Source organism: Hypomesus nipponensis, chromosome 12 (genome assembly GCF_054491055.1).
Source record: "Hypomesus nipponensis isolate SF chromosome 12, ASM5449105v1, whole genome shotgun sequence".
NCBI lineage: Eukaryota > Metazoa > Chordata > Actinopteri > Osmeriformes > Osmeridae > Hypomesus > Hypomesus nipponensis.
The window spans coordinates 10,467,771-10,490,176 of NC_140372.1; the positions used below are offsets into that span (position 1 = coordinate 10,467,771).

General features: G+C 45.2%; 1 protein-coding gene across 2 annotated transcripts in view; it reads right to left on the reverse strand.

The window, feature by feature from the left end:
* Positions 1–16,582: 16,582 nt before the first annotated feature.
* Positions 16,583–22,406, reverse strand: part of LOC146261045 (rho GTPase-activating protein 6-like) — a 43,891-nt gene continuing 38,067 nt past the window's right edge. For both annotated transcript variants that reach the window (XM_084668418.1, XM_084668419.1), the window contains exons 8-13: positions 21,817–21,965; positions 20,109–20,288; positions 18,746–18,837; positions 18,268–18,521; positions 18,087–18,170; positions 16,583–17,944 (exon numbers count right to left, since the gene is read on the reverse strand). In XM_084668418.1, coding sequence (XP_084524544.1) covers positions 17,364–17,944; positions 18,087–18,170; positions 18,268–18,521; positions 18,746–18,837; positions 20,109–20,288; positions 21,817–21,965 — 1,340 coding nt within the window. In that variant the 3' untranslated portion in view covers positions 16,583–17,363. The remainder of the gene's footprint in view (positions 17,945–18,086; positions 18,171–18,267; positions 18,522–18,745; positions 18,838–20,108; positions 20,289–21,816; positions 21,966–22,406) is intronic.

A 22,406-nucleotide genomic window follows, 5' to 3' on the forward strand; every position in this document is an offset into this window, starting at 1 on the left:
GATATAATATTTGACTGATAGTAGAACGTTATCTTACAGTGCAGAGGACCCGACGGGACAGAAGCCCCCTCAAAGCGCAGCTTCGTATAGATAAGAATAGTTTCATGTGTCCTATAAGCTCTCAGGGAAGTGTATTCACTTCATTAAATTCAATGCCCATTCCACAGGCCATGCACAAAACCAACAAAATTAAACGGAGTCCTCCGCTCTTTATTCACCGGCACAGACGGCTGGCTCAGCGCTCCCTGAAGCCCAGACGCATTTACATTTAGAAAAGTCAAATCTGCCCACCCGTAATTTACCGCAAAGCAAATACCACCACCTGAGATAGGTGAGGTTAACGCATTTTAACTTGGTGCTTTTTTAACGGCAAGCCATTTGTATGCGCGATCACAACACAGCGTTCCACAGCCAAGGTCTTTGGAGATCTATTGACATTAGAAAATGTCACACTGACACAATAATCATATTACTCCCAAAATGGCTGCTTACTGAGATTTTCATCAGGCACAGTTTCTAACTGAGTGAGCAGGTCGCAGATGGCCTACATCTCCCATAGGGCTTTTCACTGAATATTGGGGTTAATTAGCATGTTCCGTGATCCGGAGATGTGAACATACATCTACAGGCAAGTGGATGGAGAACCTCAGCCATTTCGAACAAGCATTTTGCAGAGGACTCACGTGGTAGGCAAGACATGATGCCTGTCCACATTGTAAAACACATCTAGGTTAAATCTTGGGGGAGGGGAAGTTGATGAGTGATATGAAATAAAAGTTTCCTTGATAATACCCTCAAGAGATATGCAAATACATGAACACAACACAAAGACTAGCCCACCCACCCTCCTAACCACACACACACACACACACACTTCTCAACATGTACAAACACATGGAAACAACTCTGTGGTTTAAGTGCAACGATGCGAGAAAGGGATGCTACAGCCAGTCCCTCTCCCTCGTCTTCCTGACACCCATTGGTGGAGATCTGCGCGGTTCCTCCTCCGTATGGGTTCCATGTGTGCTGCACCCCACCACATAGCCCAGATATTCACAGCACCCTTGCCAATCGCAACACACATTGGCTCCCCTCCACCAATCCCTTTCACGTGCCCTTCGTCCACAACAGGGAATATCCTGACAGTACGACTCATCACAAATTTAAAACACGGGGGAAATTAGTTCCAGATAACAAAAGGCATGTGTAATGAGAGGGTACTCAAGGTGAGCTGGAGTTATTAGGCTTGCCTCTGGCTCTGGGTGGTGATCTAACCATGATGAGTCCAGGGGGAACTCTTTGGACTTCGAAGCGCTGGCCTAAGATCATGTTGGTCCTCTGGGGTGACTGGGGTTGTGTTGCTCAACTTCTGGAAGGTCATGGGCTGGATCTGCGCCCACCTGCCAGACACAGTCCTGGGAGTTGGGTGGTCAAGGTCAACTTCAAAGTTAGCATTCTGATGGATGGGTAGGCTTAGCCCTGCTATACTATATGTGAGTTGTAGCAGATGGACAGCAGTGTGTTTGTGTGTGTGTGTGTGTGTGTGTGTGTGTGTGTGTGTGTGTGTGTGTGTGTGTGTGTGTGTGTGCGTGTGTGTGTGTGTGTGTGCATGTGTGTGTGTGTGCGAGAGGTAAGGAGGGAGGGTTTGAACGTTGGTTTCAATACATGTAGCTGTTTGTATCTTTCCATGTCATGGTAAATACAGTACAACATAAGATTAGGATAAAACAATAGTTTGCTCAAAGCTTCACAACAGCTGCCAAAACGGTTTCAAAAGGTCCTTTCCCCGGTTCCTGTTACATCTGCCCCTGCCACGCCCTCCCATCCTCATCCCGTGTCTTGCTAACCTGCCATCAAGTCCCCTTGTGCTCTGTAAGTATAGACAGGTGTGCGGGAGATGGAGCTGATTCTACCAGCTGCAACCTGTTCCAATCAAGTCCTCTATAAGCACTCAGCCCTGTCACTTCCACAGCGGCAGATCGCAACCTCCACTCAGTCAGTCTGTGATTCAAGCCGTTTCACGCCTAGCCAGTTTGTGTGCCTTAGCCTGCCTCTGTTCTATGTGTCGTGTCTTTGCTATGGCTCCTTCCGCTCTGTCTTTGGCCCCTGTCTCCAGTCCCGTGTGTCAATGCTGCTTCCCTGCCCCTACCCCTGCTCTACTTCTTGCTTGGATTCCTCTCCAGACCTGCTCAACCTGCCCCTGGTCCCTTTGCCCCAGCCTCAGATTCCTGGTTTTCTTAATACTGTACTTTAGTGGCCTGAAACCTGCCTCCTCATCTGAGTCTGTTTTTGGGTCCACCTGCTTCACGTGACCGTTTCTGCAACATCGCTTTACGAACTCACAGCATATGTTTTGTTTCTTTCAGTTATTCCCTGCCACCTGCATGTGAACTTAATACACGTACAGCACATGCCAATAAATCACATATCACTCTGTAGCAGGTCATTAATTGTCTTTCATCTTTCATCTTTATTCTGTCAGGATGCCAAGAGTTGGAAGTAAAATGTCCCAACCAAAAAAGAAAGGCACTTCTGATCCTTGATCTTCTGCTGTTTTTTCTATATGTACTATTTGTACGTTGCTTTGGATAAACGCATCTGCTATATGTATAAAAATGATAATTTAATTTAATTTAACTGTAAAGGTTAATCTCATGACAGAAATTGTGATTTAGTTTACGCAACCATTTCCAGAAAAATTCATTAAAACCCTGTAAGACCCGACCCTATAATTTCAACCTCACCTTTAGCTCTCCAAAAAATACATTTGCAAATACGATTTTTTGGGGAAAGACTACATTTACATAACTAATGGGTCCTATTGTCTTGCCTTGCTATGCTATTGGATACATTTGGTCTTAAAAAAAAGACATTTGCAATTAAAGAGATCATTTTAAAATAAGGGGTTTCACAGGGTTAAGCGCTTTCACATGGACAAACAGCGCAATCAGAAAGACCAAATGTGCCTTTTCTGTTATAAAAACTTAAATTGCCTCAACAACGGGCACATAATTGCACAGCAAGAAATGACAAAGCAGCATGTCAAAAGTCACTTGATTTTCATTACCCCACCCTTTGTGATTCTCATTTTCCAAACCATGTATTGTTCTACCCAGTTCTCTGTTTCAGGTATATCCCTGCTGAACTATGGAACTATTTCAGGGAGGATAATAAATAGGCAATCCTTTTTTGTGAATCTTTTCACAAATAGCTTTTAAATATAGCTTTTTCTATGGACGAATCCCATAGGAGATCATGTTGAAGTCTTTCCAAATATGAGGGCTAAAACTCCAGCTTCCACTTCTCTCCATGTATATTTCATGCTGACTGATTTCATATAAATAAATATTTATTCTTATTTGGCCGAGTAGGTCCCTGAACAAAGCAGTTTGGGCTCTTAGGAAGCATTAGAAACTGGCGCTCTCAGACGAATTGGAACAATCACGCTTTGAGGGAAGGAAAGGCTTTCAGAGCCACATGAAATCTTAAACAGTTCTTCAGCACATTTTTGTTTAGTGTGACGAGTTGGCTTTGTGAACACACGGCAGGAATACTTGATCCAGTTGTGTTTTGGATGTTCTGTTCCTTTATAACAATGCTACATGCAATGTGCATTGTCAACAACACAGAAAGTGTTAGTATGCTCTCTGCGCTTTTTGTAGTGTTCTTCCACTGCAGTGCACACCACAGCCAGGCTTAGTATGTAAATACTGAGGTTACATTGAAGTGAAAGAGATGGACGTGTTGGCTTCCTTGCATGTAGCCACGAGTATGGGTCAGCACCTAATGCACAAAACTGCTTTGTGTTTCTATTTAAATGTCAGAAGAATGTCATACACACATATTTTTGGAAGATATTTTGGGGCTTTATTATGATAGTGACAGTAGAGAGGGATAGGGAATGTAGTGGAGAGAGAGAGTCAAGGACATGCAGGACGGAATCGATCCCAGGCCCCTGTGTTGAGGCATCCACTGGTGTGGCGCTTGGTGTGCTACCTGAATTTTATATTTTTAACTAAGTTGCACAAGTGCAGTTGTCATCCGTGTATTAGTCATACAAGAGCGATAGTGTGTGTGTGTGTGTGTGTGTGTGTGTGTGTGTGTGTGTGTGTGTGTGTGTGTGACTGTCTATACGCGTACAGTATGTGTGTTTGAGACAACTGGCTGACAGATCACAGTTGACAAGAGGTTTTCCTTCACTAGGATTGTCTGTGGCTTGCGTTCCTTATTTTAGATTGAATGTTTAATCTCAATGCAATGAATGACAGAATAGTAAAGTGGTCTAAAGCATGTTGGCCAAGATTCCACACAACAAGGGTCTCTCTTAGGCTCCTGAACGTTGACTTTGTTATTAGCAACAACAAATACTGAAAATAATAACATATATATGTCAGTTGACCAGATACCAACACTTTTGAACATTCAATCAAATATTCTGCCAAATTTATAACTTGAGCAAAATAGGAAATGTTTGGTCTTCTAGGTGAACACTTGCAGAAAAGTATGTCCTCTGTGCTGTTGATGCCTTAATTGAATGAGACACGAACACCCTATGTATTGCAATGGATAAAGGAATTATGCTAAATACCTTTATATGGTGCCGTAAGTGACAACATGTGACTTCATTTTGATTTATGATGCCAGAGATTTACTGCAGAGATTAGCAAGTAGTTCATAGATTCATAAATTCATGACATCTATTCTCTGGGTTAAACAAAGTGACTTCATACATTTCAAACTGAATATATTGTGACATCACCAGGGGACAGGTAGTGGAGGGATGTTACATCCCTGGACCAGAGAGGGGGCAACACCACAAAATGGTGGCAATGGCCCACAATACATCTCCCAGAATCCCTCACCAAGTGGACAGGTGTGGGCGTGTGAGCCACCTAATCAAGTTAGGACTAGAAAAGGAGGGGAAAGAGCAGGGGGAGAGACCAGAGAGACAAAGGGCACATGGCTGGTTAGTTTGGACCAGAAAAAAGTTGGGTGAGTTACAGACGGCTTTTTGAAGGGGAAAGTCATTTTTTGTTTAAACTTTTGTGGATTTTGTTGGCTGGTGGAAGGTGGAAGTAAAACCCTGCCTGAGTTGATTTTTGTTGTCTTTTTGTGGAAAATAAAGTGCCCTCTTTTTTGTGGAACCTGTTTTTGCTTGGTCTTTCCCACCCCAGTGCACTGCCTCACTCTTGCCTGCCCTAGGCAGCTCTTCTCAAGACGCTACAATATATTTAGTGTCAAACATGGTCAACAATGTGTCAAACATAATAATGTTGTCAGGGAGGATGTGTCTGTGAGTGATATGCAGCATGGCGTGTGAATATAGGGTTAGCAGAGCCAAGTGTTGGATGATCCATGGATGTTGTTCTGTTTTGTTCTGAGGCCTTGGTGATGGTCAAAGAAGTGGACAAGCATTGAGTCTCTCCCTCTGTTTTAGTTTCTCTCTCGGTCTCCTTCTGAATTAAGTCCTATTCTCAACAATCCAGATCTATGTGCTTTTGAAGTGGATGATTATCCATGGCAATTAGTGTAGCTGACAGTTGTTTACCAGCCCACAAGTCCGTCTGGACAGTGCAGCTCTCGCCTCGGTGTCTCTTCCCCCGGCAGCTCTGGAGAGAGGCCAGCTGTCCGTGCTGCACCCTCTGAGGCGATCTGTTTCAGGAGACGAGGGCTCGAGCATGCCGAGGCCTCATGCCCGTACATCTCCGGTGTGTCCAAATAAACATCTGCTGACAAGATTTCCAAGTTGGGGAAGAAACTAATTATGAACCTATGAATGACTTCCATTCATTTGATCTATAAAAAACAAAACACCTGAAAATGACTTTGAGGAGATACTGATTAATGGAAAGTACATGACCTTTTTGAAGAGGATTATGTTCTTTCAGGTATTCACTGTCGCTGGCTTGACCTGTGATGTGTGGATGTGAGCAAGGAGGGATTATAAAAGGGCAAATGTAAGGTGAAACTCTCGTACTTCCAATTGTGTGTTTATTTTCTCTTCTGCAGTTTGAATCTTTCTGAAGGCCACTCACTACTTTGACTCACTGGCTGCTTGGTGGTTTTATAAACCTTACTTAATCATATCCTTGCTTTAAGTATTTTTTGTTTTCACATATCCAAGAACATTGAAGCCTTTATCCTAATCTTGCTACATACTGTATGGCACATATAGTAACAGCTTTATAAGAACAGGATAAAATGCCAGATGCTGAATCTTTCAACTCTAGACTGCAAAGTATCATAGTGGAAAGCATGGCAGAGAAGTGAACCCATGGACTGACTATGAAGCACAAAGAGACCCCGCATAGAAGCTTTAGTCCTCCTACGCTTCCTCTATAAGTAATTCATAAGTAATCTTTATTTCAGTCCGACTGGGACGGTACGAAGGAGAGAGAGAGGGAGAGAGAGAGAGAGAGAGAGAGAGAGAGAGAGAGTAGTGAGAAACATAGTCCCAAGACACATGGGAGGAAAAAAAAAAAAAGCTCTTAAACATTCATGCCCAAACAGGGTGGCGATGCCTCGCTCCTTTAAATTATACTGATTTCCTGAAGGGAAAAGAACAAAGCCCTTGGTGCCGTCTTCTGTATAAATCAGGCCTCAGTTATACAATATTTTATTATGTATTCGTTTTTGTTATTTTCACTCATACAGAGTGAAAATAAAAATAAAACCTGGTGCAGCATGTGTTTCCCAGAGAAACCTCAAATTAAGTCATCCACTTCACTGCTATGAAGTTAATTGGTATTTTTTGTCTGAGTCTGAGTTTTCCTCCAGCTTGGGGTTTCGCACAGGGTGTGAAAACCACCAAAAGGGAGAAGCAGAGGGTGCAGAAGGCCTCGTAGAAGGACTAGTGGAAATGGATGGAGGATGTGGCTTTCTGATAGTGAAGGGGGAAGAAATGCTGGGAAAGAGGATAATAAGTGAGGAGACAGGTCGCTGTGGGTTGTGTCCCAGCAGGTACATTACGACCTAAGAGAACTGACTACACACTGACTACACCTAGTCTCTCCTCACTACCTTTTGATCTGGATTTCCATTTCTTGCTACCGTGCAGCCAACACAACCAGACACTTTCAAATGGACTCTCCTCTACTCATGTCACTCAACTACCCTACCCACCATCTCCTCTCTCATTCCCCCCTCCCCAGAGACCCGTGGGTTGTTTCTGCTCCTCTAAAGGTTTCCCTGCAGGCTCATCCACCGGGAATACAGAGCAGGCCAGGTTGTATTTCCTCAACTGTCCAAGTATGGGGGCACATATTGATCTACAACTTCTGATCGATTCTGCTTTTGATTACCAAGCACTGCAGTATGATGTCAGATCCAGTGGCAGATGGCAAACACCATACTGCACTTGATGAACGAGTTTATCAATGAGTTTTGATACTTTAGAAGTCAATTGAATGACACAGAAGACCCGCGGGGCCCAAACCGACAGGGAAGCTGTGAGGACATGAATTTCGAAAGTGATTGACATGGCACAGTGAAAGACTGTCACTCTGACACAGGAGAGATGAGGTGTTTTAGCCTCTACTCAAGTCAAATCAAATTATATCAAGTCATGGTCTAGTGCAGCCAATATTCCCTCTTTGGTCTCACTAACCCACACAGGAGTAACCTGAGCTGTCGGAGAAGATGTAACACGAGAAGATGCAACCCATGTGAGCGAGCTACAAACATGTAAGCCGTGGAGGAAATTCACTTTTCCACCAGAAAAACACAGACAGATACTTAATTGTAAAAGGAATGTAGATAAGCTCATTGACCCTGGATGGGATATAAAGTGAGACATACTCTTAATAAATGTTGCATGGAACGTTAATGGAATATTCAACGGCAGTTCATTGATAGGCATCATCAGTCCCCATGCTTGAAAGACTTTTAAAGATCTGATTTAAAAATTGATAGATCCATGCATCATTTACAGTTTTAAATTGCAGTCTCGACCATTGAAAATAGAGACTAGAGATGACAGAAAGCCTATTTTTGATTTCAAAGTTTGCATATAGGAATGATGCCTTGTCACGGCATCTGATTCTCTGGCAGTATGATTGAATACCCCCCAAATTCACTCCAAAAAGTTAATTCCAGGTGTCTCAAATATCCAACCCATGTACATGCTGTACTATTTCACACTGCTGAAAACAATCCAACATCCTTGTCTGTGCATCGAACATGTGCACTACACCGGCTTGTTATGTTATTTTGACAACAATCACACCGGTTTTGTCTGAGTCTCTCCGCTGAGTCTTCCATCCTATAACCCCAAATCCTTCAGGAAAATCTCCCATGTGTGTCTCCCATCCAGCGCCGTTTCCCTCAACAACTGCTAAGTGCAAAATCAATATTTTACCGAGGTAGTGAAAGGGCCTCGAAAACAATGGCTGCCCACAAGGCCATGACCTGCATTATTTATCTCTTCTTCCCTTCCTAAGTCAGTCCTCAGTCACACACCCTAGAGGAACAAGGGGTGTGCAACTTTGACAAACTTTAAAGAGAAGCCTTGTACCTCTCATCTGTCACTCCAGGCACACTTGTGTGTTTCAAGATGTTTGCTTCCATCTCTGTTACCCAGGTGGCTGTGTGTAGGTGCACTGATGGAATACAGAATAGAAAACCGAACGTTACCTTGAACATGACAACAGGAGTTAAGCACACGTCCAGCTGACGCAACTTCAAAATGCATTCGAGATTCAATATAGCTGCCCCCTGCAATGGTGGATTCCCCCTCAAAATGGCAAAACATTGTCAAATTCTGATGCTAGAGGTTGGACTTCAGAAAAATGAATCGTGTACCGGTAAGTACATTTTAACCTGCAGGATGCTAAATCTGTCCATGCAACTGACGGAGGAATCCTAAATCCCCAGATGCTCATGACGAGAGGGCATGCAAAAACGTAGCGAATGATTCTTTGCAATTCAAGCAGGATTTATTTAATCGCCATCTCATAATGCACAATTTCCCATGGTCGCAAAAATATGAGTGCGTGAAAATGGTCTGAGCAGAGCATCACTTCAATCAGCAGCCAGCCGGCCAGGCAGCATAAGCCTCACGTACTCATTAATAACCTCTCTGAATCAGATACGGACTGATTAACCATCACACCACAGTGCAACAACCAATTTTAGCTGATGACAACCTCCAGCTTCCACTCACTTCGGAGAGAGGTACGTGCGTCTCGAGAGGGAGAAATGTTGAAGAGGGATTGGAGATCGAAACACCTGCAGAAATATGGTTTGTGAAGCATGCCGTAAGCCTCTGGACTATTCACGGCAGTGCGCACAGCTGTGACTGTATATCGAGAGGAGACATTCAGTCTCGACATTAAGTATAATTACAGCCTTATCACGTGAAATAGTAGGTCATCTTTGATGAATGATTTACGTTCAGCTGGCTGGCGTTGGGAGGGAACTCTCTCTGAGCATAGGGCTCCAGTCTTTTTACAAGCTGAGTTGCTGGGAGAGAGGTGCAGAGGGACAGAAAGGCTGGAATGCAGAGGCGAGCCAACAGTTCTGCTTTTCTCTTTCTCCTCATTGGGATGGCGTACAAAAAAGGCCAAACAAAAGTGTCCAGTTTTCTCTCCCTGCTGTAATGTGCACTGGGAGAGGTATAGGGAATAAGTAATGATTCTAATTGAGCAACATGTGTGTGTGACTGTGTGTGTGTGTGTGTGCACGTACGTGTGTGTAAAAGGTCAAGGTAAGCGGTCGCCAAGTGTATCCAAGCCATGAAAACATGGCTGCCATCCAGAGCCTCTACTGCAGTAATTACCACCTGTCTTCAGGAGAAACTCGGCCTGCGATCATGAGGTCAGGGGTGGAGAGGAGGTGGACGGGCCCAGTAGAGAGCGTACTTTGTTCCAGCCATGCCAATAGACAATCACTGAAGACGAAGATCACAGATTCACACAGTAGAAAGTTCAACAGGCGATCACTGGTGCCGTAAAAATTCTGTTAACGTCGATAAGGAATGAATTCACCACCCAGGCTTGATTTACAAGCCAAGCATTTACAACAGGAAAACCATTGCAACCGGTTGCACTCGCAAAGCACTGACAGACGACTCCACAATTCCGTGGTGTGACATCACATCCTGCCAGGCTTGGAGGGGGATGATCTGGAACATCACCCTGGACCTTGCTGCAGTGTCGCCTTTCCAGCGGACGACTCACACAGTCAGGGTTAAGACAAATACTGCATCCTGAGAGACCTGGTTGACGTGCTCAGGGCCTGCTGGGAAAGCCATCACTGACACTGTGCTGTCTGCGATACGATGTGTCACCCTGGGGGCCACAGGGAGTGAGGAGAGCACAATCTGTAAAAACAATATCCCCATCCTATTTTCCCCCCAAAAGAGACTGTCTCTTCATTTAAACATCTTCTCACCTCCCCTGAAATAACTAAAAAGGGACTCGGAACTCCCATCCTGGCTGGTTTCTAAAGTCGAATATGCAATGAAAATTTTCGACTGTCTGAGAACTTTAACTGCAATAAAGTACAGCACACGACAGTACAGTACATAGTTCGTCATCTGTGTTCTTTGGCTCGCTTTTCTAGTTCACCTCATCTAATGAACTTCTGGTTTGTTTAGAGTAGATGTCGGCAGAGGCTGTTTATTTGGAGCAGATCGCTGAGTAGGTCATCATATGCATTTGGGGCTTATAGAAGAGAGAAACGATATATCTCTGTCAGGTTCATCAAATTCACTCTCTCTCAAACTGTCACGCACACTTAACACACACATACACACACACACACACACACACTTACAGTCAAGTCAAACTGTCTCCATTTGGTTCAGTGCCAGGACAGCTAAAATGGAAAAAAAGGTCTGCTTAGTTCTAACAGTCAGCTCTCACTACAGGCAAACATCTGGACGAATGAGTTGTGTTGCTCTTAGGAGAGGCAAAATCTTTGTTTCACTCACACAGTTAGCTTTGACTTTGCTTGTCCTTTGCATTAGTTTAACTTGCAGGATATTGCTTATTCCGTAAAGATGTCGCTCAGCCAGCGCTTAGTTATTGTCCTCAGTAGGAATGTGGTCTCCTAGGCATTTACCTCTTAGCCTCCAAACCCCCTATTGAACCAGAACAGTAGTTTGAACAATATACTTCGATTATCTTATCTAATCCATGACGTGAAACAAGGACAGAGTGCCTCCTCCTAGCAGTCATTTACCCCCAAAAAAAGAAGGAAAGAAAGAAAGAAAGAAATAAAAGAAAAACTCAAAATCAGATCTCTGTGACGACTGAATAGTCACAATATCTGCAGGAAATATCACAATGTTTCAGACAATTACATGTCCCTGCATGAAGGAGGGAGCACACATCATGCTGGCACAATATTTGTATCAGGGATCGTTAAACCAATCGTCCCTGGCAGCAAAAACACTCTCTGAGACATCCACTAGTGTCTGAGATCCTGCTGGAGGCATTGTTCAACCTGATAGTCACACAGGAAACTAAACAGAAAATAGCTCTCAGCCAGTCAAAAGTAGCTACACGACTACAGCATGTCACCTAGGAAACAGAGAGAGCACTGTGCAATGAGAGGTAAAAGATATGGCCCTGACGAGGTACTTATCGAACGTGCACAGTTTTGTTTTCCAACTAAACACCCCCGAGGGACATTTTATTTCTGAGGAATATTTTGTGGCAGTTGTTTTTTTGTTGTTTGTTTCTTTCAGACTTGAAACTGAAACTCTTTTGAAGTCTTGAGACTTGAAACTGAAAGTATGTTTTCCAGATTCGGGGGTTGACATATCTTGGTGTTTGTTGTCTAGATCCAAGGTCTTTCCTTCGTTCTCTCTCACTGAGATGTTGAAGGACAATTTAGAGGGGTTCTCTCAATTCCATCTCATGGTCTAGCGTATAGCATTCATCATTCAACCCTGTAAAGCACTACTCCATAAAAACCTCCTAAATTATGTACGAGGCAGTAAGTCATCTGTGCCAGATTTCATGACAGCTGACATAGGCTGATCAACGACTTAGATGGGTGCTAGGACACTGTGTATGACATCTATGATCTATGGCTGTATGTGATCTGTCATCCCTCTATGCAGTGGTTTGTGAATTCTGCAGGCCAGAGCTGAAAAGTAATTAATCAGGCGCCATCACAGAAGCAGAAACCCAATGATTTGTCCTAAGTTTTTGGTTGAATTTGTCTCAACTGGAGATACAAGCCACAGACCTTCAACCCAGTATGTCTGTGAGGGACTCCCATAAGATAGTCTGAGGTGTGACTCGGAAGCTGAAAGTCAACGATACTTCCTTGGAGCATGGAATCAGCAGGAAGCTCACCGCTGAAGCATGGCAGACCAGAGGAATCCAGTTTGTTTCAGGTGATACAGACAGGAAATATCTGAGAGGGCTGATTCACCACACTAACCAAGTTTTTCAGGCTGCTTTGATCGACCGGGCAGGATATGGAACACATGCACGTTTACGGCGAGTGATAACAGCTGTTCCTGACTATCAAGGTTGAGTTTGATCCTCACTCAACTGCTTGAACGGGGGGGGGGGATCTTGTCTGGGGTCAAGTTGTGGAACTGAGTGATGTTTACTTGTATCTAGTGTCATGATAGGAATGCAATCTTTTTTGCACGTTCTCTTCTGTTGTGTGGCTGTTATGGTTCGAATGTAATTGTTTGCTTGACAATGAAGCTTCTCCTTCTCCGCTAAGACACACTTCCGTGACCTCCAATAGACCTGTGTGGCCAGTGTACCCTCAGAGCACAGTGAAGCGATATCTACATGTGTAGAAAGCATAGGACAACCTCATATAACCATTGAAAAGAATATATTTGTGTATGCGAGTGTGTCTTCATGCATGTGCCTAATTGCATGCGCATGCATTTTGCGTCAGCGCTTGTGTGCATCTGTTTCCATCCAAGTGAACATGTGGAGGGCGTCCTCGCTCTCAACCCCCTGGGGGCGAGATGTGAATGTGTCATGGTCGGATGGACAGCTTCCCTCTTCCTTTACCTCACGCTGCTAAAACAGCTCCGAATGAGCCATCTTCAAGCCGCAATGGCAATAGGCCATGTGCCCTAAGTGGGACACAAATCACAGTCAGTCCCTGTCCCAGCCACAAACATGCCGTAGACAAGCCAGCGGTGCAGCCCATCTGCCTGTTTGTTTACCAAGTATGCCAGTGCTTTTGATTCATGGCTGTCTTTGGTCCAGAAATACATACAAAAAAATACAAAACCTAGCCTACAGCTACATCAAGCTATTACGCTCATGTGGAAGATGTTATTGGGTTTCCATGACAAAGAGGAAACAGAAGACATTTTCACTCACTGCACTGTTAAATAGTAGTGATGTCGTTGAAACTAGGAGCTAAACTTCCTCTGCTGATATATGTTGGTGTCAGAACTGCAAACACTTGACTGCTCTAGGGCAATGCGTGATGGGGACCGCGGTACAGCAAATGCTTTGCTGTCAGATAAGTCATAATGATTTCAACTTTAACTGCAAAACCCACCGCACACATCCATATCTTAGAATTATTCTGAGTTAGAGACATGAACTTACATCAAATATTTGAAATCACATTTGAAATCCCTATTTCTGCACACAACAGATGCCGATCCGACACCACACACCCAAGATGAACCGGTCAAAATTCAGTGAAAATACCCCAAAAATTGTTGACAAGCAGCTCAAAGAAAGCAACTGTTTACAACCCTGCAGCACCAAATCAACAAAGTTAAACACTGTCATGCAAGAACACAACCAGTTCCTATGCTATTGTGTTCTCCAGCGGGGTAATACTATTAGGAACCATGTCATTAGACACAGAAAGAAAGCTGCTTTGTGTTCTTTGTCATGGTCCAGGCAAAGGGTATTTCGAATCAGGCTCATATCCAGAAAACAGGCGCTGGTATGAGCCAAAAAGGACAAAGGAACAAGAGCTAAATACATAGTCAGATTCCCTGTCCCCTTTCTACCGCACACTGATAATAGACATGAACAATGCAAAGCCGAAAACAACTGTTCAATTTCACACTTTGGCAGTCAGCAACACAGCATCATTTCACATTATCCTATAGTGGCATCATTTGAACTTTAATTGAAAATATGAAATGTGCCACTGCTGAAATAGGTTTCAGTTCATACAGAAATTATGCTAAGAAGTACAGTTCTTCTTTATCACTGTATCAGCTAAACTCTTTCAAGCATTGTATGGTTGCAACAACATGTGTTTTGTGATTGAATCACGATCCCTGTCACTACAGAAGCCTTATGATGCAAATAAGAAAATGTTCTTAATCAACCTGCCTAAAAGTAAAATAAACAATCCAAATCGTCTGTGCTCTTCATGCTTGATAGTTGAGTTTTTTAAGGAGAGGAAAAATACCCTGTAGGCAGTCAGGAATGTGTGTGGTCATCTTTTTGAGGAAACACATTTTTCCACTTTTATTTTAGACATTGGAAGGGAAGGGTTTTCCATAGAACCGTGGGGTGTGTGGGAAGAACCTGGGACAACAGAGAGGGAACAGAACCACAGATGGGTGGAGTTCTAGGAACCACTTCACAAGGCCAAGAGGTTTCTGTTAGCCTTGGGTCTCGCTCCAGTTACAAACCAGGACTTCAAAACTGGAGACAGAGAGCTTGGTCATGGGCTGAATGCTATCCTGGAACACTCAGTCTGCCTCATTGTGGCCTAGTAGCGGTATGTGTTCCCCATCGACAGCGAGTTGGACTGCATTGAACAGATATTTTTCACGGCAAACTGTTTTGGTGTAAAAACATGCAAATACAATTCTGGTAGTTTATACTTTATAGAAATATGCTAAACTACTTGGTAATACGTAATCCAGTATACTACAGTCCTACAAAACTAAAGTGGGGTAGTGTGATTCTGTATGCACCAGTCCTGGTCTTCAGAAGAGACTCAAGAGAAGCTAAGTGTCCCTAGACAGCATGCCGCTGTCAATTGCACACACATTTACACAGATCATTATCACTTCATTACTTTATAGGTTGTTGTTGATAATCCCCCTGAAAGTTCATATTCATATTTTCTGGTGCTGTAAGGGGCCTTGGAAAGGTTTCAGATTCACAGAGGCCTTTAAGCCTCAAGAGTGGAATCTTTTAATCTGAGTTTCTTTATTTTAAATTATATGGAGATCTTGGCTCTCTCTTTCCCTCTCTCTCTCGCTCTCTCTCCACCTACGCGAAGATGCCGAATCCTTTGGGCTCTACCACGAGCTTGTGGTATTTTGGAGCATGCTCATTTATACCCAATATAATACCGACAAACAAAACCATGCACCTCCAAATATTTGCCAACCAAATGTGAGGTTGTCAACAGTTTTGCCACACAACGCTCCAGTACAGCTATAGACTGCCCTCTAGTGGTGCTCCTGTAATTGTATGACAGTGGATGATGAGTGCCTCAGTGAATGTAGACAGCTGGAGATACAATCCCAGCTAAGACAGACATCAAACAGCGGACACTAAAACAGCAAATCACCAACAAAGAACAAAACACTTTTTACTCTCATGTTTAATACAAACATGACACATCCAAGATGGCATTCATTACAAAAGCAGACATTTGATCAAAACACATCTTTTCAGACTATTGGAGTAAAAACCGTTATGCCTATATTACAATACTGAGTAACAGACAATAAAAAAAGATCACAAGATACAAAATAATTGGCAAACTATGTGGTACCAAATCATTTACCAAAAAACGGGATCTCTGGCACATTAGACTCCACTTTGGGGTACTGAAAGGTGCTTAAAAATAAAAACTGCTTATATATTTTTTTTTCTTTCATAAAATGATGAGCTTGGATTGCATACTCAGCAAGCTCTGTCACCATAGGAACAATTACATGTAGAAATGTGTGTGTCTACTGTGCTGTGTGCGATCAACCAAAATGTCTCTTATCGACTATAATGCTGAAGGACATCGGTCTGGTCTCAATCGAGTGAATATCTAAACCATTTGAGGAAAAACATGAACCACTTGACCCACAGTCAACGTGCAATATTTGCCAGCAAATATCCACTTTACTCTGTAATTAAAGTGTGTTAGTAACCAAAGGATATCCACATGGCAGAAAAGGTTTAACTATATTGTAATAGATTTTCAGTACAACATTTGTTTTGATCTGCTGTGAAAAATATTTCCATGCAGTCCTAACATTGACATAATCCGACAGATCCATCTAAAATAACAAAGCCGACAAAAGCTTTACCGTGTCTCCCAATGATCATGCAGCTATGACATAGCTACCACTGTTAAGAGGCCAGAGCTATGCGTAATACTGGAGAAAACGGACTAAAAACTTGACTGTAATCCTTACCAAGAGAGATTGTGGGAGAGCTGAGTTTTCAGGTCTTGATGCATCAGAGAACTCAAAGACTTCAAGTCAAGTGGACGGTAACGAACATAGGAGATAACAACTTGATGTTACGTTGATGTCTTTGGCACAGTTCCTGCTTCTTAGTGCTAATCACAGTTAGCTTCTTCATACACTGAGCTTTTTTTGAGACCAAATCAGAGGTTGAGACACACAAGTTACCTTTGCAGTCTGTGAAAGAGAGTTACTCTTAGGTAGGTTCATATGAATATATTTGACATTATGTTTTTGATATAATACATACAAACTGTTTGCCAATGTGTACTCTGGGCTAACTGTTGCATCACAGATATTCATGTTGAATATATGCTCTATTTAGGCTTATATGTACAGACCTTGTTTGTTAGCTATGCTTGCAGTAAATAGACATATCTGTATATCAACAGCAAATACGAACAAGTATTAGGAGGCAATGTCTTGGCCAGATTTGTACATAAAGAACACATCATATTGTAAATTGATAGATTTACAAATGAAAGAGAAACTTCACAAGCTTTGGTTGGATAACCCACGTATATCTTCCAAATTGTTTATATGTTCCTATTTGTATAAACTTAATGATGGTTGCCAGACATTGACCTTCCTTTCCAAAATGTTAAGAACAAATCTGGATAGAGTTCATCAACACGAGGTTTGAGGTAAGTCTTGTGGACAGTTAATTTTGATACCTTCTGAAACACCTTGAAGAAAATAGTGAAAAGACTGATCGATAGATGATAAGCATACAAACATGACAACAGGATACACCAATAATGGATCAATCGTATAGCATACTAGGGGGAACAGTAGTGGCTGTGTATACAAGACACAAGTGTGTATACAAAGAAAGGCAGCAGCTGCACATGTAAACAACGCCATGGCGCCATGTTTTAGAGAAGGACAGAGGGCAGGACGTATGGGGTGAGGGAGGAAGAAGGCGGGGGAAGGTGAGCTGGGAGCGGTGGGGGCGGGGGGAGGTTTCCGAAACCCCTCGAGTTCACACCAGCGTTTCGGGGAGCGTGTCTGCGTTCTCCGACGACAGGAGCTGCCAGATCTGCCACCGGTCCCTCTGCCAGTCTTGCCACTCTGGGCTCATGGGCACCATGGTGTCTGCGGCTAAGGGGGGAGCGGAGGCTGGGTTCTGCAGCGTAGGCCTCCCAGCCTGCAGGGGGAGCCGGAGAGGGGAAAGAACCGGCGCCTGGGGGAGCTGGGAGGCTGTGGGAGGGAACCTGGGGGACAGGCTATAGGGAGGCGGGGAGCGCCCATCATTCCTCGGGTTAGCCATCGGGGCGGGACTGAGCCGGCTTCCACTGCCCTGTGGGAGGTCCTCGTTGCTGCTCCCTGTTGATTGGTCGTTCAGGTGAGCAGTCATGGGGTTGAGGCTGAGGTGGAGGCGTCGCCGCCCTGCCAAGCCCTGAGGGCTGCTGCACACACGGGTCACAAGGGGGTGGGGCCGGCACTCGGCCACGCCCAGCGAGGTCTGGGTCCGTCGTACCAGCTGCCTGGCGTCGCCTTGGAGACCGTCCAGTCCTTCCTGCGAACTGCGGGAGCTACCCTCTGACATGTTGCCATGGGAACCTGGAGACAGAGACATTCAATTAGGTCAAAGAGGCTTTCGTTTACGCAAGACTTTGTCCCAGAAAAGTATAGTTCGACGTTTCAAATGATATCACATTCATATCATAAAAATGTAGTAAAGCAATCATATGTTTGTGAGTACCTGTGTATGTTTGATCCTTAAGTCCTGGCTTCAGTGTGGAATGCCAGGCGCCCCAGATATTAACATGTTCCTCTGTTATCGTGTCTGACAGAAACACAGAGAACGTTTTAGAACCTGCTTTGAGTTCCCTATCATCATCATCATCATGGTGATGGCCCAAAGTTAGACCCGCTCCTCTAACCTTTGGAGGCCCACGGGCTGGAGGTGGGCTCCCGGGCCCTCCCTGCCACCTGGCCCACCAGGGTGTACTGTTCAGGGACACGGAAGAGGCGCTCAGAGCCCGGGCTGCTGCAGCCCTCCCCACGCCGCTCACACAGGACGGGGGAATTGTTGTCATAGGGTGAGACCTCTCCGCTGGAGGCTTTGTTAGAATCACTCGAAGAGCGGCGCTCGCTGAGAGAGAAGGGATCCTCGGACCGCAGGAGGTCCGGACTCCTGTGGAGTTAATGATTACAGGGGTAAGATGAAGAGAGGGAAAGAGAGAGAGCGAGAGAGAAAGGGTAGAGAGCAAAAGTAAGGATGGAGGGCAATCTTCAATGAATCAAATCTTCTTTTTTTTTTTTACTTCACAGTATGCATCCTTGCCGCTTTGTGGCTTTGTGTGTGCAAGCGGGTGTGGTTATGTGTGTGTGTGTGTGTATGTTTGAGGCTGAACTCACTGGGATGCTTTCCTGCGGAGTAGGTAGTCTACCACATCAGGATCAGTCTCCAGCAGACTCATCAGAACTTCATTCTGCAGATCAGGAGGAACCTAAATGGACAAAAACAAAACAAAAAACTGCCTTTACCTATTTTCATCCACTGAACCCTGAATGAACTGTCATTTCTACTTCATGAGTAAACTATGAATACTTTTGATGATGTAATTGTGTTGCATTGGGGCTAGGGGGCACTCTTCACCAAATCATCCATTTTAGACAACAAAAAGAGAAAAAATGTTTTTAAAGAATTTTGTTTAATTTTTGTGTTTTAACAAAACACTGATGACGAACTGACCACCTACTGGAACACTCTGCCTTGGGGCAGCACCGTGTTCTCGAAAGAAACACGTCTCCAAGCGACCCATGAAAGGTAAAACGATCACCAAACTTCCTTATTGGCTTACACCAGGAATGCACACTCCAGGAAACTAGCCCCCGGTTAAGCCTAAAACATCGGGGTGTAATATTTCAGTCCTGGCAAAACACTAAGTTACCCTTAACTCCCTCCACCAAGGGGAATGAGGAGGAGGCTGAACAATTTGACCAAAGTCGTGGTGCAACAACGCAGGCAGATGGATTGGTGAGTGAGACCCCCTGGCACCGTCTCATGTGGGGGTCCTGTGTGGACAGGACTACGGCTGAGCCTACAGGCTGAGCTGAGAGTCTCCGCTGCGATACTGAGCCGCACACGGCTCTGATTCCCCGCTTTAGACAGAGCCATTGTCTGCTAAGCCAGGGGAATCTGCAAACTTAAACACGGCGCAGGAATGTGTTACAGAGTGGCACCACAGAAGGGAGGGTGAAAGAGAGAGAGAGAGAGTGATAGAGAGAGAGAGTGATAGAGAGAGAGAGAGAGAGAGAGAGAGAGAGAGAGAGAGAGAGAGAGAGAGAGTGATAGAGAGAGAGAGTGATAGAGAGAGAGAGAGAGAGAGAGAGAGAGAGAGAGAGAGAGAGAGAGAGAGAGAGAGAGAGAGAGAGATGGAAAGAGAGAATGTGAGAGAGGTGGGAGTGAGGCAGTGATAATTGAAGTGGACTGGATGGATACCGTGTGGTTCACAACGTATTCCACGGTTATCTGACTATCAGACTCCTTCTGCACCGTCTCAACTGTTTGCAGTCTGCCGGGTCTCCCAGCTGAGACGGTGGGAGTGGAGACTCCTGTGTGACTGATTTGAGACGGTTTCCATGGATTTATCTGTGTAATTACCACTTCACTGAAACCTGCTGGATGACATTTGATACTTTAGGAGAGGAAAGTAAGCATGCTCTGGCACACACACAAACATCCCCCCCCCCCCTCCTCTCCCCATCCACAACGTACCATGAACAGAGTCTGGTAGCTGGCTATCAGTCTCTGGAGGACGGCGATCACCGCCGTGCTCTCCTCGGCCCGGGCGGAGCTCTGGACGCTGAACTCCTTGTCAGAGTTCTTCTGCTTGTGGAGGAGATTGGGCCCAAAGATGGTGGCCAGGTTCAAAGAGGTCATCTTGTTCCCTGTCAGCTGGGAGACAAACCCACAACACCATGGAGGTTATATGTATGTCGGCTACCAGGGAGACACAAAAGGCAGGCTTGCGTGAGTGAAACCGCACAATGAGAGACATGTTGCACGGGCGGGCGACTGGAGACAGACATGTAAAAGCTGCGCAGGACGTGCCGCGTAGCATTCCCCCAAAATAGCCCTTTTCCCAGACGGAGGGAGCCATCGGGGCACCGTGCGTCACAGAGCTCCAAGATGACATCCCAGTATTGTGCTGGGCAAGTGCTCAGAGTCTGCCCCCCCCCCCCCCCCCCATCCACCAGCAACACCCGCCCCCCCCACCATCACTCCCGTCCCTTCTGATGCGAGTCGTCTCATTCACCCTCTCCTCTGTCCCTCCCCCCCACTGCCCCCGAAAGCAGAACCAAAATGACATGTTACATTACATTTGGTCATTTAGCAGACACTCTTATCCAGAGCGACTTACAGTAAGTATAGGGACATTCCCCCCGAGGCAAGTAGGGTGAAGTGGCTTGCCCAAGGACACAAAGCCATTTTGCCGGGAATCGAACTGGCAACCTTCAGATTAATAGCCCGATTCCCTAACCGCTCAGCCACCTGACTCCCATGTTGTAGCAGTGGGTACTTTATTGATTCCCAAGGGGAGAAAGGGGGGAAAAGAACCCCGCCCCCTCCATAACTCGGTTTCCCCAAAGAGCAGCAAGAGAGTAGGAACACGAGCGTGATGAAAGCGCCGAGCTGTCGTCACCCCCTCCCCTCCCCCCCCCCGAACGTGAAATGGGCTCACTTCCTGTGCAGATCCCAGATAGCGGGGCGGACCGTGTGGGAAAGGACACAGGGGACAAATGGAGCGTGGTGTGGGAGAGAGGACCAGCGGGAGAAGACCACAGAAACACCAGGCCCTGCCAGCACCCGCCGGAACCCACCGGAACCCTGATCCCAGATAAACGGAGTCGGTGCATTTCTCTGTGCTTGACCCGTCTTGCTAGAATCACGGCTTGGCGAAGGCTTACTGAAGTTGCTTTGTGAAAGCTTCATTCACTGCATGCATTTAAGAAACATCTGACCTGAGGTCGTTTTGATATGTTATGAATCCATAAGCTACACACATTATCAGTAGTGTAGACTTAAAGTACAGTCAACTTTGTAAAAAAAGTAAAGCATATAATCCATTGTGGTTGCTATTCTGTGCACTATCGCAAGTTAAATTGAGTAGAAAATGCCCTGCCCTGTCCAGTCAGTTAGGGAATACAATTGTCATCAACCGCAAACACTTATCCATAAGAGCTGCCTAAATACCCCAATAATTGGGTGCTAACACAAGACAAATGTAATGTCTGTAAGCTTCTTATACTTATCAGCGGCTAATAGGCATGCCCTCAGCATGTGGTTGAGTTGGTAGCAGCCCGTAATTCAAACCCCTCAGAAGCCCTTTTGTGCCTTTCTATCCACAGAACAGTCTAAGAGAAAGAAGGACGGCACCACCCGTCCATGCTGCCCTGCGATGCAGAACCAGGATCCTCCTCACCTCCTGCCCGTCTTTGAGGTGCGCGTCGTGGGCATGGGCAGCCACGGTGGAGAGGAACTCGATGAGGCGATGTAGCGTGTCACAGTTGCATGCTGGGAGCAGATAGACCAGCAGCTGGGTGGCACTCAGCTGTTCCTCGGGCTCCAACACTAGAGAGGAACATGTAAAGCACACGTGAGCGGCTTTATCCATCGAGCGTGAACCCTATTTGGATGTGCCACAATGGCGCTTTGAGGCAGGATCAATACGAACAAGCGGGACCTTCACGCCCTGAGGGAGGCTGTTTGTGCCGCTACACGTGGGGTTATATCCCAGCTTTATTGTTAACGTGTACTAGCAGTGTTTATGTTTGGTTTGTTTGTTTTCCACCATGAAATTGTAATTTCAATAAGGGCTTTTAAACTTTCTGGGAGAAGAGTGCCTTGATTTGGTTTGTTTATGAACAAGCGTGACTTTGTCCACAAACGCCTCCGCGTCTGTGGAACGGCCCACCGACCGACGGAGCTATGGAACTGCTGGTCGCGGCTGAAAACCCAACGCGGCGCAGTTCAAAGAGGACCCGCGGGCGAGTCCACACCGGGCAGGAGCAG